Below are 22,144 nucleotides of genomic sequence, written 5' to 3' on the forward strand. Positions count from 1 at the left end.
AAAATTAAAACCGGGGTTCAACATTTAATAAATTATTATGCAGATATTCCTTGGGTTACAACCATTTCATTGTTCAAAGTTAAAATGGCATCAAAAAAACGTCTGGCAATCATTTTTCACACTTATAAGCATCCTCCCCAACATCACCTGATCAAAATTTGGCTGCTTGGCAACTGGCATGTATTTATGACGGTTGCAATGTGCTGGGGTCATGTGATCACCTTTTGTGACTTCCTGACATTACGAAGTCAGTGGGGAAATTAGATTCACTCAACAACCATATTACTAGCTTAATAATTGCAGTGATTCACTTAACTGTGGCATGAGAGGTCATAAAATGGGGCACAGCTCACTTAGCAACAGAAACTTGGGCTTGATTGTGAGATCATAAGTCAAGGACTTGCTGCAGTATCTGGAAATGCCCAACATCAGGACCACAACTGTATCTTCCACAAAATGACTCTAGCAAAAGCAAGCCCCGTTTATTAATGTTCAAAGTCCATAATCTTACTTACGTAGCTCAAGCTTCTGTCATAGAAAATTGCTTCCCCATTCTGCATGAGTGGGAGGGATTAGGAGTTAATTTAGCACTTAATTATGTGGTAATTAATGGATTCCTGGCCCCTGAGCCATGTGAAAAGCAGCTTTATTTTTTGGGCTCCCGGTTTAATTTTAATGTATTCTTCCCCCCTTTTTTATTGTTAAAGATGATCTGTTTTGCAAGTTACACTCCTCAAACGTGCATATTTCATTTCCCAGGAGATTTCCTTCATCTCTAATCAATGTCACTTTCTCTTCCACGGGAAAACCAGAAACTGGGAATATATGATTTCAAATGAAAAATGAGCTAGCGTGCTAATAACAGCTTCTCACCCATTGTCATCGTCCCTCTTAAATTCTGAATCTGCTTTTAGTTCACATACTAACAAAAAAGCTAAGGTAGCCAGAGAAAGGTTACACATGAACATAAGGGAAAGTTGTTGTTGTTTTTAATTAGACATCTATCCACCTTTCTAAGGGCTTGGCAATCTCATCATTTAATGGAATAAAATAGCTCCAACTCTGCATAGGGAACCAAGGGGGAAAGGTATTAAGAGGATGTGACCAAGAAAGTCAAGATAACAATAACACTCATAACATTTATAATAACACCACTATAACACCACTTTATAGTGCTTTATAGCCCTCTCTAAGGAGTTTACAGAGTCACCATGTCGCCCCCAACAATCTGGGTCCTCATTTTACCAACCTTGGAAGAATGGAAGGTTGAGTCAACCTTGAGGTGGTCAGGATCGAACTCCAGGCTGTGGGCAGAGTTAGCCTGCAATACTGCATCCTAACCATTGCGCCACCACGAGAGTCATGATGATGATGATGCAATGCCCATACATGCCCAGAGCCGAGGTGGCGCAGTGGTTAGGGTGCAGTACTGCAGGCCACTTCAGCTGACTGTTATCTGCAGTTCAGCGGTTCTAATCTCACCGGCTCAAGGTTGACTCAGCCGAATAATAGGGGTAGACTTGAGGTCCCTTTCAGGAACCTCCCTTGTGGCTGTCTTACCTGCATCTCACCTGCCTTTGAATCAGCAGGAAAGGCCACGGAGATCATTTATCTCCACGGCTGACAGTATCACAGCAGTGAGACTGAATAGTGTTGCCAGCGCTACAGATTTAATGGGAGGCAGTTTCAGGGTAGAGACTGGGGGATTCCTTATTTCCTTCCCTTGAGACTGGCATCTCTTATTGGAAGAAGAAAAAAGTTGCCACCAATTGTTGTCCATAATGATCAACAAGGCAAGGAGCCGAGGTGGCGCAGTGGTTAGAGTGCAGTACTGCAGGCTACTCCAGCTGACTGTTATCTGCAGTTCGGCGGTTCAAATCTCACCGGCTCAAGGTTGACTCAGCCTTCCATCCTTCCGAGCTGCGTGAAATGAGGACCCAGACTGTGGGAGCGATATGCTGACTCTGTAAAGGGCTGAAAGCCCTATGAAGCGGTATATAAGTCTAACAGCTATTGCTATTGCTAAATGACAACTCCCCAAAAATTGTTTGCCCTAAGGTGACTGCCGTCCTAACTTTTTTTTGACCATACCTGGCTGATACCTTTCTTACTAGCTTTATCTGCTGCAGAAAGAAAATTGAATATGCACCCCAAAGGTGATCTCTTTATCTGTCCTTTGCAGACCCGCCCCGTATCCTGCAAGTAAACTCCTCTGTGGAAGTCCTACATGGCGCTCACGTGTTCTTGATGTGTATTGTGGACAGCAGTCCAATAGCCATGATTTCCTGGCTCCGAGAAGATGAAATTCTCCACGAGGACTTAGCTGGGAACCTCACGCTCTACCTCGACAATGTAACTCACCTGCAGGATGGCATCTACACCTGCGTGGCGGAGAACATTTATGGCAAAGACAACCACTCCCTTGCCTTGTCTGTGCTGTGTGAGTGCTAACCTGGGGCTCTGGGATGGATTCCCCATTCTGGAATAAAGCCTATTGATTTTATTTATTTATCAAATGTGTTTGCCGCCCATCTCGTATCCAACAACTCTGGCAGCAAGGATAACCTGGAACCCATTAATGCTACCCAAGGTTTCTACAATATCCTTTGAAATTTGTACAAACCTTGAGTTGCATTAACGGGTTCCAGTTATTGGATACATTTTGAAATCTCTCTCTCTCTCTCTCTCTCTCTCTCTCTCTCTCTCTCTCTCTCTCTCTGTGTGTGTGTGTGTGTGTGTGTGTGTGATTTCCAGCATACCTCTGCAATGCCTCGAGCAATTCCAATCAAACTTGGTACACAGATGACTTACTCTCTGGAAACAAATATTGTGGGGGGGTAAGACACCCCCTCCGGGTGTGTGTTCTGTTAAGATGCAGCCTTTTGTGCCTTAAAATGGCTTCTACTGTACAGCGCAGTGGAGTTGCCATGGTAGCGGCTTCACAGTACTCCACAAGGGAGCTCCCTCTGGTAAGGGGGAAAATCCAACATTAGAAATTGGTCCGGACATTTCCCCCCTATAAATAAATATCCGGGCAACGTTGGGTTATCAGCTAATGTAAAAATAAAAATGTAAGGGAAATGTTGTTTTCCCAACCCAGGAGTGTACAGAATTGGATTTTTTTTTTAAAGCTCCTTTTAAATTGTCCTTTTTTAAAAGTAAAAAGATGCATTAAGCTTATCAAAAGCACAGTGTGAGTGTGAGTGTGTGTGTGTGCGCGCGCCCGTGTGTGTATGTGTGTTTGTAATGGCAGCAGAGTTTCTCGACCATAAATGTGAGCACGGGTGGACTTTGTCTCCCAGAATTCCCCAGCCAGCATGCTGCCAAAGTTAAGAGAATTACATCCAGATGTGCTATGGGCGTTTCCAGGCTGCCATGTTTTAATTTCTTTATCTCTACAAAATATGTTAAAATTGGCCAGTGATCATCCTTACATTCTTTGAAACTCTGGGAAGTGCAGGAATCACAGCAAAGTGTCCTCAACAGTTAACTAATGGCAAAACGTGAAGAAACATAATTTAAACAGATTTTTTTCTTCTGGAACCAGAGAAAAAAACTCTGAGAGCCACATACTAGCCACAGACCATTAGCTATCCGTACAGTACAGGGGTGAAATCCACACCTTTGCTACCAGTTTGGCAGCAACGTGAGCCCAAGTGCCACCTGCGTATGCGCAGGAGCATCAAAATGTCTGGGTGGGTGGGCGGAGCCTGCTACTGAGCGCGCCTGGCAAGCAAGTAAGCGAACAGCGGGGGGGGGGGGGGTATTCCGCTGTGCCACACGATTTAGATTAGCTGGAAAGCAGAAAATCCTGCTTTCTAGGTAATATAAATCGCATGGCACAGCTGATTGTCGGAAAAACCAGTTCACCCGAACCGGTAGCAAATTTTTTTTTTACTACCAGTTGCGGTGAACAGCTGGCATCTTTGTTACCGGTTTGGGCGAACTGGCCTGAACCGGTAGCATTTCACCCCTGCTACAGTACCTATATAGATATTGCTACATTTGCAGGAAGAATAACTTGAGTCAAGTTTCAACCTTACTAAATCTTTGAAAGAGTGTCACTGGAATGCTTCTGGAATGACGAATCTGCTCTTAGATGCGGCGACACCATGTTTTGATTTTTTTTTTTAAAAAAAAAATGCATGTCCTTCTTTGACTTTGTCTCCCTGTGCAGATGCTCCTTGGAAACCCGTAGTCAACGGATCCATGGTGGTCCTTGAGGGAGAGCCGGTCTCTATCTTCTGCAGCTCGCAGAGCAGCCCTGAGCCAACGATCACCATCTACAAGGACAAGAAGCCATTAGCCATGGGGGTCTACCAAAGCCAGGTGGAGCTGGAGTTTGAATCCGTGTCACACGAAGACGACGGCGAATACTGGTGCACAGCAGAGAACCAGTTTGGCCAGAGCAGCACTGCTTTCAACCTCACCGTTGAATGTAAGCACTGGCTTTGTGCCCCGAGAGGACCTTTTCGGTTCTAAAGATCTCAAGCACGTTTTGGGATTGGGTAGAATGGGACACTGGATCAAAAGTGGGTTCCTACCGGTTTGGCCTGGTTCGGCCGAAACCGGTAGTGGTATGCCGGCCTGGGTTGCCGGAATCAGCAGCGACCCAGGCCTGCCATGCCTTCGAACCAGTTCCCTGGTCGGCGCAGCATGGTATTTTTTTTTCATTTTTTAATGTTCTGCTCATGCACAGACCTATTTATAGGCAGCTGTGCACATGCGTGTACCAAACTGGCAGTAATGTTGGCAGCAAACACCCCCCCCCCCCGCGTTGGATCATGCCCTTTGAAGGCAGAAGGCCTCAGCTATGAACTCTGGCATTTCCAGGAAAGAAAAGCTTTGGGGAACTGTTGGCAGTAAATTTGGATGCAGCTGGAGAAGAGGAACTAGTGAATTCCTCCTCTATATTGTTGTAAACCTCTCCCCACTTATTCTCTTTTTCTGCATGTATTTGTTGGAAGTAGACATCTCACAAGAATGTGGATGAACCCATTACTGTCATATGCCTTTGCATAAATGGAGGAGCTTCCATAGAGAGGACTTCTACAGTTCAAGAAAGCTATTAGAGGCATGGTGTTGCAGTGGTTAGGACGCAGTATTGCAAGCTAACTCTGCTCACGGCCAGGAGTTCAAACCTGACCGGATGAGTCAGCCTTCCATCCTTCTGAAGTTGGCAACATGGGGACCCAGATTGTTGGGGGGGGGGAGCAATATGCTGACATTGGTAAAATGCTTAGAGAAAGCTGTAAAGCAGGGGTGAAATCCAGCAGGTTCTGGAGAACCTGTCAGAAGGAAATTTTGATTAGTTCGGAGAACCGGCAAATGCCACCTCTGGCTGGCCCTAGAGTGGGGTGGGAATGGGGATTTTTGCAGTATCCTTCCCCCTGGAGTGGGGAGGGAATGGAGATTTTGCAGTATCCTTCCCCCTGGAGTGGGGAGGGAATGGAAATTTTGCAGTATCCTTCCCCCTGGAGTGGGGAGGGAATGGAGATTTTGCAGTATCCTTCCCCTTGGAGTGGGGAGGGAATGGAGATTTTGCAGTATCCTTCCCCTTGGAGTGGGGTGGGAATGGGGATTTTGCAGTATCCTTCCCCTTGGAGTGGGGTGGGAATGGGGATTTTGCAGTATCCTTCCCCCTGGAGTGGGGAGGGAATGGAAATTTTGCAGTATCCTTCCCCCTGGAGTGGGGAGGGAATGGAAATTTTGCAGTATCCTTCCCCCTGGAGTGGGGAGGGAATGGAGATTTTGCAGTATCCTTCCCCCTGGAGTGGGGAGGGAATGGAGATTTTGCAGTATCCTTCTCCTGGAGTGGGGAGGGAATGGGGATTTTGCAGTATCCTTCCCCCTGGAGTGGGGAGGGAATGGAGATTTTGCAGTATCCTTCCCCTGGAGTGAGGAGGGAATGGGGATTTTGCAGTATCCTTCCCCCTGGAGTGGGGAGGGAATGGAGATTTTGCAGTATCCTTCCCCTGGAGTGAGGAGGGAATGGGGATTTTGCAGTATCCTTCCCCCTGGAGTGGGGAGGGAATGGGGATTTTGCAGTATCCTTCCCCTGCCACGTCCACCAAGCCACGCCCACCTAGCCACACCCACAGAACTGATAGTAAAAAAAATCTGAATTTCACCACTGCTGTAAAGCACTAGGAAGTGGTACGTAAGTGCTATTGCTATTAGTACATCCTGGATTGCACTTCAATCTCTTTATTTTTCTCCACAGTTGCTCCCCGCATTCTTCCGGACTCCAAGTGCACAGCCGCTCGGGATACAGTGAAATGCATCTGTGCGGCCAAAGCTAACCCAGAAGCTATGATCACCTTTGAGTTGCCCACCCGCAATGTGACGGTCAACGAGACCGACCGGGAGTTTGTGTACTCCCAGAAAACGGGCTACATTGTCACCAGCATCCTGACTGTTCAGAGGGAGGTTGACTCTCAGCTCTATATAGTCTGCTCTGCCAGGAACCACTACGCCACCAAGAACCAGCAGCTCCAGTTCCATCACTCCAGTGAGAGTCCCTGCAGGCAAACACCACCTCTGATCCCTCTGGTTCTAATCTATTGGGCCCTAGGCGGTCTGTTCTGACCCGGCTCCCAAACACAACAAACACTCTTGTAGTTAACTAAATCTTCCCTTTATTAGGAGCGCCGACAGCCATGGCAAAAAGGTCTTTCTCTCACACACAGCAGGCTAACAAGCCTGTCCATCAAGGAGATGGATAGTTGTCTGCCACATGTATTCATCTCCGCCCCCTGCCTGTTATCCCCAGAGCTAGGATGGGGCTTCACTAGCAGTGGTGGCTCTTCCATCCCAAGGACCGGCCCATAGATTTCCACTGTTCTCCTCTCCTCCGCCTTCTGTGCATCTGCGCGTCAGGCACTGAACCCAGATGTTCCTCCTCTTCCTCATCATCCACCTCCAGAGCTGGGGGCTGTTGACTCTCCATCTAAAGCTCAGGCCTAGTCTCTGTTTCTATCTCTGACAGCTCCAATCCTTCTTCCCCCTCGGAGCTCTCAGATTGCCTTGGTGCTAACCCTGAGTGCCACGCAGCCTCTTCAACTCATTCGGCTGCTGGAAGGGCCGGTGGCCGAACAGGCCACAACACCCTCTATGACAGCCTCTCCAGGGCTGCCATCAAGGGCCAGCCTTCACAGTTGACACATCAACTATCGGCCCACTGCACAGCTAGCAGCCCCCCTGATCTTGCTAGGTCTCCTTGGTGGTGCTCTTTCCTATTCAATGGCCTTCTTCCAAGTGAGAAGGCAAGGACTACTACAAAGGACCACAACTTTTGCCTAGCTCTCCGTCTCACTCTGGACAGGAATATGAATTAATAGCTTTAGAAGGCAAAGCGTTGAAAAGAAGTTGAACACATTGGCCAGTTTTATCCCGGAAAATAGGCAACCACAGATTATGTGTTAGAAGTTTTCAAATAACAGCTGGGCTGTCACATATAAGTGAGAGATCAAACTTGGTTGTCTCTGACTCCTAAGAGGAGAATCTCAACCACCACCATTAAATTCCAAGCAAAATATTTTTTTTAAATTATACTGTAGAGTAAAGAACCTTTTGACAGTATAAACTAGCAGAGTGGGACAAAAGGAGGCATGGAAAACGACAAAAAGCGGTAGATCGCAGTCATGTGACTGCAGGACACTGCAACCAAACAAAAATGCAAGCTAGTTGTCGCCAAGCACCAAAATGTGATCATGTGAGTGTAGGGGATGGGTGCAGCTTCAAGGATGAATCATAATCAGCCATGGTGGCGCAGTGGTTAGGGTGAAGTACTGCAGGCTACTTCTGCTGACTGCCGGCTGCCTGCAATTTGGCAGTTCAAATCTCACCAGGCTCAAGGTTGACTCAGCCTTCCCTCCTTCCCGAGGTTGGTAAAACGAGGACCCAGATTGTTGGGGGCAATAGGCTGACTCTGTAAACCGCTTAGAGAGGGCTGGAAAGCATTGTAAAGTGGTATATAAGTCTAGGTGCTATTGCAGACTGACTCTGCCCACTGCTAGGAGTTCGATCCTGACCAGCTCAAGGTTGACTCAGCCTTCCATCCTTCCCGAGGTTGGTAAAACGAGGACCCAGATTGTTGGGGGCAATATGCTGATTCTGTAAACCGCTTAGAGAGGGCTGGAAAGCATTGTAAAGTGGTATATAACTCTAGGTGCTATTGCAGACTGACTCTGCCCACTGCTAGGCGTTCGATCCTGACCAGCTCAAGGTTGACTCAGCCTTCCATCCTTCCGAGGTGGGTAAAATGAGGACCAGATTGTTGGGGGCAAGAGGCTGACTCTGTAAACCACTTAGAGAGGGCTGGAAAGCATTGTAAAGTGGTATATAAGTTTAGGTGCTATTGCTATTGCAGTCTGACTCTGTCCACTGCTAGGCGTTCGATCCTGACCAGCTCAAGGTTGACTCAGCCTTCCATCCTTCCGAGGTGGGTAAAATGAGGACCCAGATTGTTGGGGGCAAGAGGCTGACTCTGTAAACCGCTTAGAGAGGGCTGTAAAAGCACTGTGAAGCGGTATATAAATCTAAATGCTATTGCTATAAGTAGCCTTTTCTGCCATGGCTTTAAACAGTTGTTCAACAGCTAGCCATTTAAACAAGGACTACCTGTATTAAATCCCTTTGATCCTCTTCTAATTCCCACTTCCGGACTCCTCTCTTTGGTGCAGAAGGTCCAGTTTTACATCGATCCTTTGTTTCTTGGCAACAGTGAGATCTATTTAACATGCCCCACAAATCCAGAGATTTACGATTTACTCAACAGCCTCCATTCAAACAAAATTGTGTTGGCGCCATATATGAACCAACCCGCTTACGTTTCACCACCATCTTGTCTCTTTACATGGTTTCTCTTTGCATTCACTTTTAAACCTGTCTGTTGACCTGTGTCTTCCTTTCTTCCAGACAGTCTGATGTGGGCAAAAGTTGGACCGGTGGGAGCTGTTGTGGCCTTTGCCATACTCATAGCCGTGGTCTGCTATGTCAGCCAGGCTAGAAAAAAGTAAGTTTTGGGGAGAAGGGAAGTCCAAGCCCAACTTCCTTTGGTTTAAACGCAACTGAAAATGGTTTTTTCCTATGATTTTGACGTAGAAACACACAGCAGGGTTTCTGGTGTAGGTCACCAATCAGGATTTGTGCAGAACTTCAGAATTTAAACCGACCAGATCGAACCAGGTTGCTTCCTGCAAAGGCTCACAGGCCTTTGTTCCTCCTTTACGTCTTATGGGAGGGGACAATCATCTCCAAGCCTTACTCCCAGGTCTCCCTTTTTGTCTTAACTGTTCTTGCCTTCTGGCAGCTCTGTGCATGCGCACACTGGGAACAGGCTCCAGCTGTTCATCTGCCTCACTGATGTCTGACTGTGAAGGCAGCTGATAACTGTCAGACAGCTCTGGCCCCCTCTCTGCCTCCGACACAGAGCCCTCATCAGAGCCTTCCCCAGACTCCAGGACTGGCCCAGGTTCCTCCCCAACCTCCTCACTGTCCGAATCTGCTGCCAGCTCTGCAGGTTGCCAGCGTACCACAACACAATCATTGCTCAAGTTTGCCTTAAGTCAGTGTTTCTCAACCCCACTTTGAAGATATGTGGACTTCAACTCCCAGAATGGAGTTGAAGCTGTCTGGGAAATTCTGAGAATTCAAGTCTGCATATCTTCAAGTTGCCAAGGTTGAGAAACACTGCATTATTAGAGCCGAGGTGACACGGTTAAATGCAGCACTGCAGGGTACCTCAGCTGACTGCAGTTCTACAGTTCAGCTGTTCAAATCTCACCCGCTCAGGGTTGACTCAGCCTTCCATCCTTCCGAGGTGGGTAAAATGAGGACTTGGATTGTTGTTGGGGGCAATATGCTGACTCTGTAAACCGCTTAGAGAGGGCTGAAAGCCCTATGAAGCGGTATATAAGTCTTAACTGCTATTGCTATTGCTATTGCATTAAAGCCATAATCTTTTAACTACATTTTGGTGTATTATCTGAATCAAAGATCAAAGCGATACATATATGTAATATCTATCCACATATGATATCCATCCTTATTGAGGAGCCCATATTAATTTCCGGAAGAGCTGGTTCAGAACCTCAACTTACAATTGTAACTGACCCCACAATTTCTATCGTAATTTATGACACTCATAAAGTGTGTCAACTTGTGATCAATTCCAATGTTATGCCCTTTTGGGAGACAGTTGTAAAACAAAACCACGGTCATTAAGCAAGCATATCGTTTGCTATTGGAAGTTTGGGGGTTTTTTTTGCCAGGAACTGGAATTAAACACTGGTTTTCCGCAAAAAAACATCATGAATCACCATTGTGTGACTCAGGATACTGCAAATGGGCATAAATGCATGCACAAATGAATGCCCAAAATGTGCTTGTGTGACCATGGTGGGCGAGAGACAAATGTTTCAGAACTTTAAATCTGAATTGTAAGTCCCATTTTCAGGGTGTGTTGTAACTTTGAACAGTCACTAAGCAGCCAGTCATAAATTGAGGACTACCTGTTTTATGTTGCCTTACTCAGTCTTAGTTCTAAGTCTCATTTAGGGCAGTTAATGTTGTTATTGTAATTATTTCCATTACTCCAGAAAAAACAATGATAATCCTGGCTTTGGTCAAACAGAAAACCCTCCTGTTGTCTACAGCGGAGATTACAGGAATCCGAGCAATCTGGAAAAATCAGAGGTACCAATAACTGTACTTAATTTGCTTTTGGCAGGACTGTGTTGGTGGGTCCCCTCCGTACAACACACACAACCTCTCTCACACAACCTCTCCTCTGCCTCTCTTTTGCTGCCTGGCTGCAACTGCTGTAAGTTGCTTCTGCCTATAGGCCAAAATCCATTCCAATCTTCTGGAAGGCGAGGACAGGTATATTACGCACAGCTCAGTATTTTAGAACAAGGCAAACCAGAAAGCTTTTTAGAGGATCCAGATGGACGGTTTCCCCATTAGGCCTTATTTGGGACAGTACAGGCAATGGCCCTTAGACCAGGGGTGTCAAAGTCAAGGCCCGGGGCCCAGATCTGGGCCGGCCCACGGGTATTTAGATCTGGCCCGCAGGGCAGCCCTGGCAACAGCGAAGGACCGGCCCGCAGTGCTTCTGCCAGTGAAAACAGGCTTCCGAGCTCCGTTTCCAGCTGCCATGGACTCCTGAAACCCTCTGCCAGTGAAAACGGAGCTCGCAGAAGTCCGTGGCAGCCGAAAACGGAGCCCGGAAGCCTGTTTTCACTGGCAGAGCGCTCGGGCCACCACATGCACCCCTGACAGAACTGACATTGAGCTGGCCACGCCCAACTCGGCTACCCAAGGTCAAACGCAACTGATGTGGCCCTCAATGAAATTGAGCTTGACACCCCCGCCTTAGACCCATCCATGAGAAGTGCCCTTCCAAAGGATGGTTTGTTTTGGATATGGTCAGAGAGAGGATAATTTTTCTTCCTGGCCCTTTTTTTTTTTTTGCACTCGAGTCAGAAGCACTGCTTCCTGTTGAAGGATTAGCTGGTGACATCACCATTGTCCTGGGGGGAGGGTTGCCCAATTTGGGCTGTTTTCATGTCCCTGGCAGGAGCTAGAGTGAAGGATGGGAGCTCAACCACCACCACCCCTACGGCAGCTCTAGGATCTTGAACATTAGCTTGCTAACACTCCTACCCAGGGTCCCAACCACTCGAGCCCCCGTGCTGCTTCGTTCTTCCTGATAGCATAACTAATCAGCACTAAGAATGGTTTCTTTACTTGGGGTTTGCTGGCCTATCGATTTCAGCAGTATAAAAACCCAAGTGCATACTCCAAATATGACCTTGAGAGAAGATGATGAGAAGCTCAGATGGACATTCTGCCCTACATGGCTGTCACAGCCATGACTTATTCAACGATCCCATGGTTTCAATCTCTCTCCCTGACTTAAGCTATGCTTCATGGCACCCCAAACTCACTTCATGGCAGCATTCCAAGTAACACCCCCAACGAAATAAGGCTCTGAAGCTTGAGGTTCCTCAAAGTTCCATTTTATTAGAGGTGTCGTATTGGCACATCTGGGAAAACCCGAATCTGAAAGCTTCCAGGTTTTCCCCACCCAAATGAAACTTCAAGTCCCTGCCCAACACCCACTTGTGTCTATCACAGGGTCCAATCAGGCACCGTCCCCAACCGGAGATGCCTCACAGTTACACTACTCCAGGTGCAGGGCAATATGTCCTTGCCTCTCTGAGAAAGGAATGTTATTTTGACTATACTTCCTGTTCTGATCTCCCCCCCCCCCCTCTCTGTACGCCAAGGCACTCCATGACAAGATTACTGCTAGGCAATTTATTCACAGTAAATTAACACACTGACAAGACCTGGGCAGCAATCCAGACTTCCAAGATAAGAAATACACCCGAGAGCTTCTCCAGTGTTGGTATAATTAGTTGAATCCTGCAAACAGCCTCCTCCCAAAGTCTCTCCTTATATACTCTCTTGGGAGGAGCCTAATTACAACCACCTGGGTCCAATTATCTTCTGTATCTGCGTAGTTGCTCTCAGCGTTTATCTGCCCGCCTTTGCCTGGCATCCAGGACCAACTCCCTTAGGTCCTCCCCACTGCTCTAAGGCCTGACATCATGGGCACACACCCTTTGGCTTTCACCGCTGCTCCATGCCTCAGGCACCTCCTGGTGGCCAACCAGCCTCTCTGGTCCCTGCTCGGAGTCGGAACCCCGTCCAAGGTCCTTCACATCTTCCAGAGCCAACTCATAGGGCCCCTCACTATCGGAGTCTGTTTGCAGCTCCAATGGCTCCTGCTGGGCCACAACACTTCCCATACTTCATATAATCCCCCCCGCTCCCGGTTTCCCACAGCACTAAATGTGGCAGGCCTGAAGGCCCAATGCAAAAGATGGCTTCCAGGCCTGACAGTTGTCCTTTCTCCCTTTGAGTCACTAGTGACTACTCTTCCTTTTCTAATAGTCTAAAGAGATCTGCTCCCTGGAAAGTCACTGACCTGGCCAAGTAAGTATGGACTTCCCTGTCCACGTGTAACATTGTCATCCTCTCATTGCCCCCTCCTCCTTTCCCACCAATGGAGAATCCATGCATGTGTTTATGGGCTTGTATGTCCGTTCGTGGCAGGAATCTAAGTGTCTGGTCAGGGATAAGAAGCTAAGCATGGTTGGGTTGGGTTATGAACCTGGAAGGGATGTCTCCAGGGAATTCCAGGGCTGAAAGCTTGATTAGAGAGTTGGAAAACACCTCAGAAGAAGACACAGGCGAACCATTTCTAATCTGGTGACAAGGAAACTGCATGGAGTCTTCCATGAAGTCACCAGGAGTTCAAGGTGAATGCAAAGGAGATGTAACCTTAATAAATTAAAAAAAAAGAACTTCAGGAGGCTGAGAACATAATGAAACATATAACAAGCCCCTTTTTTTTAAAAAAAAATCCTGGTTGGAAGCAAAGCCTAGGGAGAAATTAATAAGAAAATTCAGAGGAAGAATCACACAACCTGTGGAAAAGAAACTGATTCCCCCCCCCCCCTCGTCACAATCCTTATTTCTTTAATTTCCCCTTCGTCTCTGCTCTTGGCACGTCCTCTCGAGAGGGAAGCAGAGTAGAGCCACTTCCATGAAAAATGGACGGTGGCTTTTACTTTGGGTGTTTAGAAAAAAAAAACAGGTTCTGCCCAGCGGTGGGTTTCGCATTTTGTTACCACTGGTTCGCCCCTCGCGCACGGCTTCTGTGCATTCGCCCGGCCTCAAAAATGTGCCTAAATAGGATGGGGTAGAATTTCAGCTACTGGTTCGAACCAGCTGAATCCCACCTGATTTTACCACAGTAAGCCTGACTAATTTAATTTGTTTTTTCTTTTGCTACCGGAGGCCAGATTTTTTTTTTGTCACATTATTATTTTTAGTTCAAAAAAACCCCCCAAAACTGCCAGGCATATGGTAGTAACATCTCTGAAGAAGGCACAGCCAGATTTTTATTTTCCTGCTCTGCTTTTTCACTTTTGAGGGGGAGATGTTTTTCAGAGGAAAATAGACATGTTAAGTCTGTTAACATACCTCCCTTAGACCAATAAGATCGCACAGGATGGGCCTTCTCCGGGTGCCTTCAGCGGGACAATGCCGGCTGGCGACGCCTAGGAGTAGGGCCTTCTCTGTTGCCGCTCCAGCCATATGGAATGAGCTGCCCCCAGAGATCCGGGCCCTGCCCACTCTCATGGCCTTTCACAAAGCCATTAAAACCTGGCTTTTCCGGCAGGCCTGGGGCTGTTGACCCCTTGATGGAGGTCCAGCCCCCTTTCGACTGGGTGTTTGTTGAGTTCCTTTTTTAACTTTGTTGTGTCCCATTGTTTTTAAAAATTCTTTTTAATTTTTTTCATTTCTGTAAGCCACCCGGAGTCCCTCGGGATTGGGCGGCATAGAAATTCAATAAATGAAAATGAAATGAAATGTTAAAAAGGCTTAACCCAGCTATTTTGCTTGTCGTATGGATCTGCTGCCCAAATAGGATCCTTGCAGGGAATAGCGCACTTCAGTTGGATTCTATTTTTATTTTATTTTTTTGCATGCATTTTCCATGTCTGTGATTTGAAAACATCTATCCTGGCTACGATTTCCAACTTGGGGAAAAAAATACAACCCTTTTTGACGTGGCCTGTCTTGCATTAACAGTTGCCGCGCCTGTACCCAGTTCCAAAAGCAGCTATTGTGTTGTGTGACAATATGTTGGTGTCAAATATTTTGTCTCGTGTCTGAATATCTGAAATACTCAGATATTTCTGAAAAACCTGAGAAGATAGTTCTTGTCAAGTTTCCGTGTTGTTTTGTCATCGTAAAGCTTCCGGGTGAAATTTATGTTGCGTCTATCAGTGGATCTTGGTTAAATGTTTGCATGTAAGTGGACACTTGCCATTTGTGTTCTGTATACATAGCATCCTGTCCCTTATTTCTACCACCTCAGGTCTTGCAGTGAAACGCAACCTGTCTCCCCGCCTCAGATGTTGCTGAACTACACCTCCTAACATCCCTTAGCATTGATCCTGATGGCCAGGACTACTGAGAGTGTCCTCAGCAATATCTGGAAGCCTACTTTGATTCTTCGGGAATAAACCAAATGATGTAACTCAGAGAGTGAGTTGGTGCGAGCAATAACCTGATCTTGTTTGTTTGCTCACCTCCTCCTCCAGTACGGGCGCTGTGACAAACGGCTGTTGAACAAGCGTGAGGACCTGGGGATTGATTATGCCAACATAGACTTCACCAAATTGTCCACCAAGGACAGCTATACCCTGACGGAGGAGTTGGCTGAATATGCTGAAATCCGAGTCAAGTGAGGCCTCTTCTCACCAAGGCCTTTTCTTCCCACTGGAACTATAGTAGTTGAAAGAAAACCCCGAGCCGTCACCATCCCTGGGCTGGCCATCCATCATCTCTCAGGGGACTTCACAGTATCCACTGTTTTTGATATCCTGATGTTCGCACTCCAAAATACGGGCTGGGTTTTCATTTCCTGGAGAGTACACACTGAAGGTCACACTAACACATATATTAGGGTTCCCCTTTTCTCTCACACATACAAACCCCCCATAAGTAAACACTTGTCCTTTTGGCCAGCCAACAGGTTAGTTACAGAATTATAAGAGGGCAGCTCTTTCTGCTTGTACTGTGGTAAATTCCTAAATCTTGGATACCTAGTCTAATTTGCTAGCAAACGATCAACGTAGAACATGATTCCAGTTTCATAATCTCAAGAATCGAATTGACAAATCCAGAACGGCTGTGATCTAATAGGTATCCCTCTATCTGACATAGTTCCATGAAAGAGGTTGCGTTTCTATGAGAAGTTGAACGGATTGGTTTTCACCACAATGCCCAAGAGTCTTGATCCTTCTCATCCAGGCAGTACTCTACTCTACTGTAAGCAGTAGAGTCGGCTTTCTATCTGTCCAATGTTCACTTCACATTCCAGATTCAAGCTGGGGGGCGGGGGGACCAAATTCTAGCTCATGTGTCTCAGTAACTCTACATCTCTGTCTTTAACAAAATAAAAAAGGAAGCAGGGAATGCTTTAGGCACATCATTTTATTTCTACATGTATAAGACAGCGAACATTTTACCACCTTGTTCCGATTCCAGCAACATAGATTTCAGGTTAAAAAGAAACAAAAGTGATGAGATGACCGAAAACATCACCTAGTGAATTCTAGCATCTTCAGTGCACCAACCAGCTATGGTTGAAGAAATATAAAGCCTGCCCAGCTACTGTCCTTTTGACATAGCGATGGTTGGGTGACTCTAGAAGACGCTATGAATTGCTAGCATGAAAATGACCTTCGTGGTCAAGCCATTTTTACCAGATATGCTTAGATCCAATTTTACATTATGTATATCTGTTAAGTAGAGGACTAACTTCTGTTTCCTAGAATGTATGCTCTGTTTCATCGAGGGTTTCCCCATAATAGTCCCCCCGTGATACATTCCTGTTGTTGTTAGCATGACTAATGAAAGTGCTGTGTGTTTTGCTGAGCAACTGGATATTGTATTCTGTAGCATCCACTCAATTCTGTCCGCAGCTTTGCCTTTTGAGATAAAAGGTGCCCTTTCCAATAAGTAAATTTGTTGGGCAAAAGGTCTTCTCTTTCCTCTGCTTGTTCAACCTCCGGAGAACAGAATCTTTGATGTCTTAAATCCAACAAGAACCCCATTGATTTTGACGACACGGGGAGGTTATAGAAGAAACATCTGGGATCCTTCATTACTTGCTGAAGACCTGCCATGGTTATAGTGAAAACCTTGACTGTCCATCTTCGTGGTCTTATAGTAAAGCCTTCCAATCATAAAGCAGTTTTGCCTGCAAGAGTGGTGGGACTTCGCTTCACTTGAATGTGTTCAAGCTGGGCCGAGATAACCATCATTTGGGGCGGATTTAATTTGAAAACCTGCACTGAGAAAGAGGTTGAACTGGGTGGTTTAAAACGGCCTCTTCTAACTCCATGATGTTATGACCACGATTGATTAGATGTCCGCTTGGGATAAGGAGTAATGGAAAAGTTAAAAAGCTCCCTTGGCACGTTCTCCAAAAACTAGAATGAGGAAATAATTTGGTTAACATGTTTCATGTTACAGGCAATGACTATGTTAGGTTCTCCAAAGCTTTTAAAAGTCTGTAAGAAAAGCTTCAGGGGCATTCAAAACTGGTGACATTTTGGTGAGCCCTTTTAAAATTATAGTGATATTTTGGAGAAATAGAGACTGTTACAGCCAGAAGATGAAAAGAATCTAGCAAGCATTATTTCTTTTAATTTCTCCATTCCTTTCGGCACATGGGAGGGTTAGCAACAACTGTCGGCAAAAAGGGGCAAAACAACTAGGATTTCAAGCATCTGAAGCTTTTCGTGTTTTTAAAAATAATCTCAGGAAAAGTTTTTACTGCTTGGAAAGTTTCCAGCTCTATTGTTGCATTGGAATAATGTTTACAGAATCAAATTCCACCTTTGGTTTGGTTTCTAAATCAAGGCTCCTCCTAATCCCCTTGTGTTCCAACACACAACATATCCTGTGTTTTTGTACTGTATAGAAAAAGATACTGTATTTTGCTGATTAAGCAACAGCTGAATCATTGTTTTAAAAAGTTGTGAAAGTTGGGAATTATATGAAACCCAGCTGGGAAAGGAACCCCCATCACCAAGTTAATGAGATGGCGTTCCAATTGGTGTTTGTGAAGAAAAAAACTGTAATTCTCAGCTGGCAAGCTAATTCCGATGTCCTAACAAGATTAATACCTAACATTTCAGGCAAAAGCATGTTTCTATTTATTGAAAAAGCACCTTTATTTTTTTAAAAATTGCTTTCGTTAGAAGCTGGGGGTGTAGGAGTAAAAAGATGGAATCTAGTAACATCTGGCTGTTTTGTCCAGGATCCGTTCAGCTGAACTCAGTGAAAGTTACACATTAGATCCAAGCACGAGGAAACCTATAACACTCCACATAGTTAGATTATACCCATCAGCCACAGTTGCTACAGCCGGTGGTCAGAAATGATGGGAGTTAGTGTTCTATAATATTTTGGAGAGTAATTAACTGCCCATCACTGTCCTTGTAACTAGACTTCGGATGCAGCTCGGGAGCAACAATTAAGAATAAGTCTCATTGAACAGAATGGTCCTTATTTCAAACAAGGGATAGGATACCATTAGTGAGGTACGTGCTAAGGGATCAGTTGTATTAGTGGTGGAAGTATATCTTTAAGACGGATAGAAGTTAAACACTCTAACAATCTTCCCATGATAGATTTGGGGAGCCACCCAAATATTTTAGGGCAGGGGTGTCAAACTCGATTTCATTGATGGCCACATTTGGGTTATGTTTGACTTCAGGTGGGGGTTGGGGGACAGGGGGAGTGGCCATGATGGGTGTGGCCAGCTTGACATCACTTGTGCCGGGGGCTCCTGTGGCGGCCTGAGTGCTCTGCCAGCAAAAACGGGCTCCTGAGCTCCGTTTCCGGCTGCGACGGCCTCCTGCAACCCTCTGCAGATGAAAACGGCGCTCGGGAGGGCCACGTAGTTCTCTGGAGCTCCATTTTCGCCTCGAGCAAGTCCTTTGCTGTTTCCAGGGTGGCCCCATGGGCCAGATCCAGCACGCGAGTATTGAGTTTGACATCCCTGCCTTAGGGTATATGATTGAAGCAACAACTGTTGATCAGGCTAGAAGAACTTTTTCATTTCTGATCAAAATTGTTCCTCAGTTTTGGACCTCTGGTGAATCTTCTTCTCAAAGGCAAGAGCAGGATGAAGTATCTGAAAACGATTCTCTGTCCCGGTATCTGAAATCCTTTGTACCAGTCTAATTTTAGCAAAGGTTGCTTTCCTTAAAGTAGCAGTATTGGGGGAGGGGGGGGGAAGACTTTCTCCCTCTGACTCCTGGGTTCAACCCCCCCCCCCAATTTGGTTATGAAAATATGAAAATATTCCGCTGGCCCTATGAAGCGGTATATAATAGCAATAGCAATAGCAGTTAGACTTATATACCGCTTCATAGGACAGTCAGCCCTCTCTAAGCGGTTTACAGAGTCAGCATATTGCCCCCACAATCTGAGTCCTCATTTCACCCACTTCGGAAGGATGGAAGGCTGAGTCAACCCTGAGCCGGTGAGATTTGAACAGCCGAACTGCAGAACTGCAGTCAGCTGAAGTAGCCTGCAGTGCTGCATTTAACCACTGCGCCACCTTGGCTCTATAAGTCTAACTGCTATTGCTATTGCTATTTGGCTGATCTAGCCAGCATTCAAGTCTCACTTGATCCACCAGATGCATCTAGGAAACCCATGGATAAGAAGCCAAGGTAGGCCTTCTCTCCCACTACTGCTCCTGGCTATGTAGCATGTGAAAACAGATTGTCCCATGCAGGGGTGGGCTTCAAAAATTTTAGTAAGGGGTTCTCTGCCTGATTCCTGGGGGAGCATGGCCATGGTGGGCAGGGCCAGCCATGGGTGGGATTTGTGGGTTCTCTGAACTGGGCAGATTCTTAGCTATAGATTCTCCTGAATCTGTAGCAGCCCACCCCTGGGTCCATGTCTGAAAGCAGCATCAAGACCATTGATTTAAGAATGAGTCTAGCACCCTTTGGAAACCTTCCAAACGAGTGGCTAAAGATCGCAGCATATTCCCAAGGTTTATAACATCGGTAGTCCTCTGATCAATGTTAACTCTTTGGCTAGTAAGTGTCCTCAAGTAACCTCTGGTTCTATAGTGTTATCAATAAGGAGAAAAATCCTTCCTGTTCATCCTCTCTTCACTGTGCATCCTTATATACAAACCACAATCACATTTCATAAGTACCTTTTTCTGACAGTGTTTCTCAACCGGGGCAATTCTAGGATGTGTGGACTTCAACTCCCAGAATTCCTCAGCCAGCATCCTGAATCCACACATCCTAAGAGATGCTAAGGTTGAGAAAAACTGCTCTGAACGGTTTCCACCATGACGTCTTTTGCTTCTTAGGATGCACTGCAGCTATGCCTAGAAGACACCTGCATTTATCCAACTTTTAGATCTTGTTTCTCTCAGATTTTGGAAACCTTGGATCAAATATGCTGAATTATAACAGCCATCATCCCCAACCAGTTACAGCCTCTTTAAACAGGCTTGGAGTTTGGGGAATTTTTATTTCATTGCTTCTGAGGAACAATAGGCTAGCAAGTTGGCCATTTACATTTAAAAAAAAAACATTTGTCTGCACATGGGATCCTTTTCCTGGGGTTTTCCTATCTTTGCCTTGCAAAAGGAAATTTTTCTGCAGCAGGAAATGCTTTGGATCATAATCCTTCAGAATATTTTGAAACTGAAATGAGTTTTGGGGGGTATTTAGAAGGAGAAACTTAAATCTCTCATTAAAGCACTCCTAAAACAGGGTTCTTTACCCTGCTCCCAAATCAACTCAGATCTTATATTCTCATGCTGTTGTCTGCAGTCAGCAACTGAGCTGCATCCTAAATATCCAATCAGTGAATAAATGAACAAATAAATCAGCCTTTCCTTTTGTGAGACTGAAGCCCTAACAGAGCTTGTGGATGGCTTGTTTTCTTATTGGGAGAACGAGTGTCTCATTCCACCTTCAGCTGATGTTTACAGTCTGAATGTTCATGGTCCTTAAAGGGGAATGGTGGCTTGCCGGTTGTATAGATCCATCTCATAGAAACCAGCCAGATTTCTTTTTCCCAAATGTCCCAAGTTAGCTGCTGATCTACTTTTAAGATGCAGCTGAAATTGGTTGAAATTGTTGCGAATGTTAAAATCCTTAGAAGTTTTCCACCAGGAACAGAAGCTCGGGAAAGTCCTGTTGTCTTCCTTTTTACTCTAAGATAAGTAGGGTTGCAAAATTTCAGGCTGCTCCCCACCGACTGACTTCTAAATAGAGTATGGTTATTTCCAATTTCTTTTTCTTTTTTTCCCCTTTTGTCAGATGTAGGCTAGTTTTTAATTGCTCTATAACTTTTCCTTTCAGCCTCTCTCACTCCTCAGCCTCCCCCCCCAACAACTTCTTCTGTCTGCCCTGTAGCCTAGATTTATTTTCTCTTCTTCTCCAACAGTATGCATTCATGACTACAGTTATTAGTGAGGTGGATGGGGATGATTGATTGCAAAACTTTCAACATGCTATCCTTTCAGCATAATAAGTAGCAAGGGTCTTTACAACTGATCTTTACTTTTTGAACACACTTTTTCAAGGTGGATGGTGGTGGGAGAGGAGGCATTGGGAGAGATACAGTTTTCATTGCTCCAGGAAGTGCATCATCTTAGAATTGGGCACTGGTTGAATTTGCTATCTTTGTTTCTCTCTCCTCTCCTCCCTCCTTCCTTCCTTCTTTTATTTTTCTTTCTCTCTTTCTCTCTCCTTCTTTCCTTCCTTGCTTCCTATTTTCTGCCTGAAATCTGATTTTATAATGGGCAGATGTTACAAAGTTTGCAAGTGGGAGGGGAAAAAAATGGTGTGGTATGGAATTGCCCTTATTCAAGTTGACATTTGTTATGTTAAAACTCCTGATTCTAAAAACAGGTATTCTCTCCAAAACATATTGGTTATAGATCTCTGAACCATTTCTTCTTCTTCTTCTTCTTCTTCTTCTTCAAAGAGAAGCAATTGACACTAAGATTGTGATTCAATATCCACTAAACTTTTCTTGAGATTATTTTTGAGAAGACATGTAGAGCAGTGTTTCTCAATCTTGGCAACTTGAAGTTGGATGGGCTTCAACTCCTAGAATTCCCCACCCAGCCATGAATCAGGAAAAAAACATTATCAGCTTTCCAAATTCAGCTGAGCGGTGTGGGGAAAGGATTGAATTTGAAATGCATACTTAGATAAAAGGCAACAAACTAGGAAAGATGATTTGGGCTGGACATGGCATCTTTCAAAGAGTTTCTAACATCTCAAAATTGGGCCTGAGATTCACACACACACACACACACACACACACACACACACACACACACACACAAACACACACCCTGCTCTCTCCTGCCCTTGTGTCAGAATAGGTTCAAATTTAATACACATTCCAAATAAATTATTACACTATGTTCTTAGCTTTGGAACTTGCTTTATTGCATTTCAAATGTGTGCATTTAAAAAGACTTTTCCGCTTCAAT

At 45.4% G+C, this 22,144-nt stretch overlaps 1 protein-coding gene across 8 annotated transcripts in view; it reads left to right on the plus strand.

Annotated features, from left to right (window-relative positions):
* MAG (myelin associated glycoprotein) overlaps positions 1-16,630 on the plus strand; it is a 39,425-nt gene extending 22,795 nt beyond the window's left edge. Inside the window, exons 5-11 of one of the 8 annotated variants that reach the window (XM_087728399.1) lie at positions 2,183-2,440; positions 4,178-4,438; positions 6,224-6,511; positions 8,920-9,016; positions 10,637-10,698; positions 12,964-13,005; positions 14,960-15,324. In XM_087728399.1, coding sequence (XP_087584525.1) covers positions 2,183-2,440; positions 4,178-4,438; positions 6,224-6,511; positions 8,920-9,016; positions 10,637-10,698; positions 12,964-12,968 — 971 coding nt within the window. In that variant the 3' untranslated portion in view covers positions 12,969-13,005; positions 14,960-15,324. Of the gene's footprint in view, positions 1-2,182; positions 2,441-4,177; positions 4,439-6,223; positions 6,512-8,919; positions 9,017-10,601; positions 10,699-12,963; positions 13,006-14,959 lie in introns of all 8 variants that reach the window. The other 7 variants (XM_087728400.1, XM_087728395.1, XM_087728394.1 and 4 more) reach the window with 7 other exon arrangements.
* Positions 16,631-22,144: the final 5,514 nt, after the last annotated feature.

Source organism: Thamnophis sirtalis, unplaced genomic scaffold (genome assembly GCF_051295495.1).
Source record: "Thamnophis sirtalis isolate CommonGarterSnake01/CBP01778 unplaced genomic scaffold, rThaSir2_p1.2 scaffold_13, whole genome shotgun sequence".
Classification (NCBI taxonomy): Eukaryota; Metazoa; Chordata; class Lepidosauria; order Squamata; family Natricidae; genus Thamnophis; species Thamnophis sirtalis.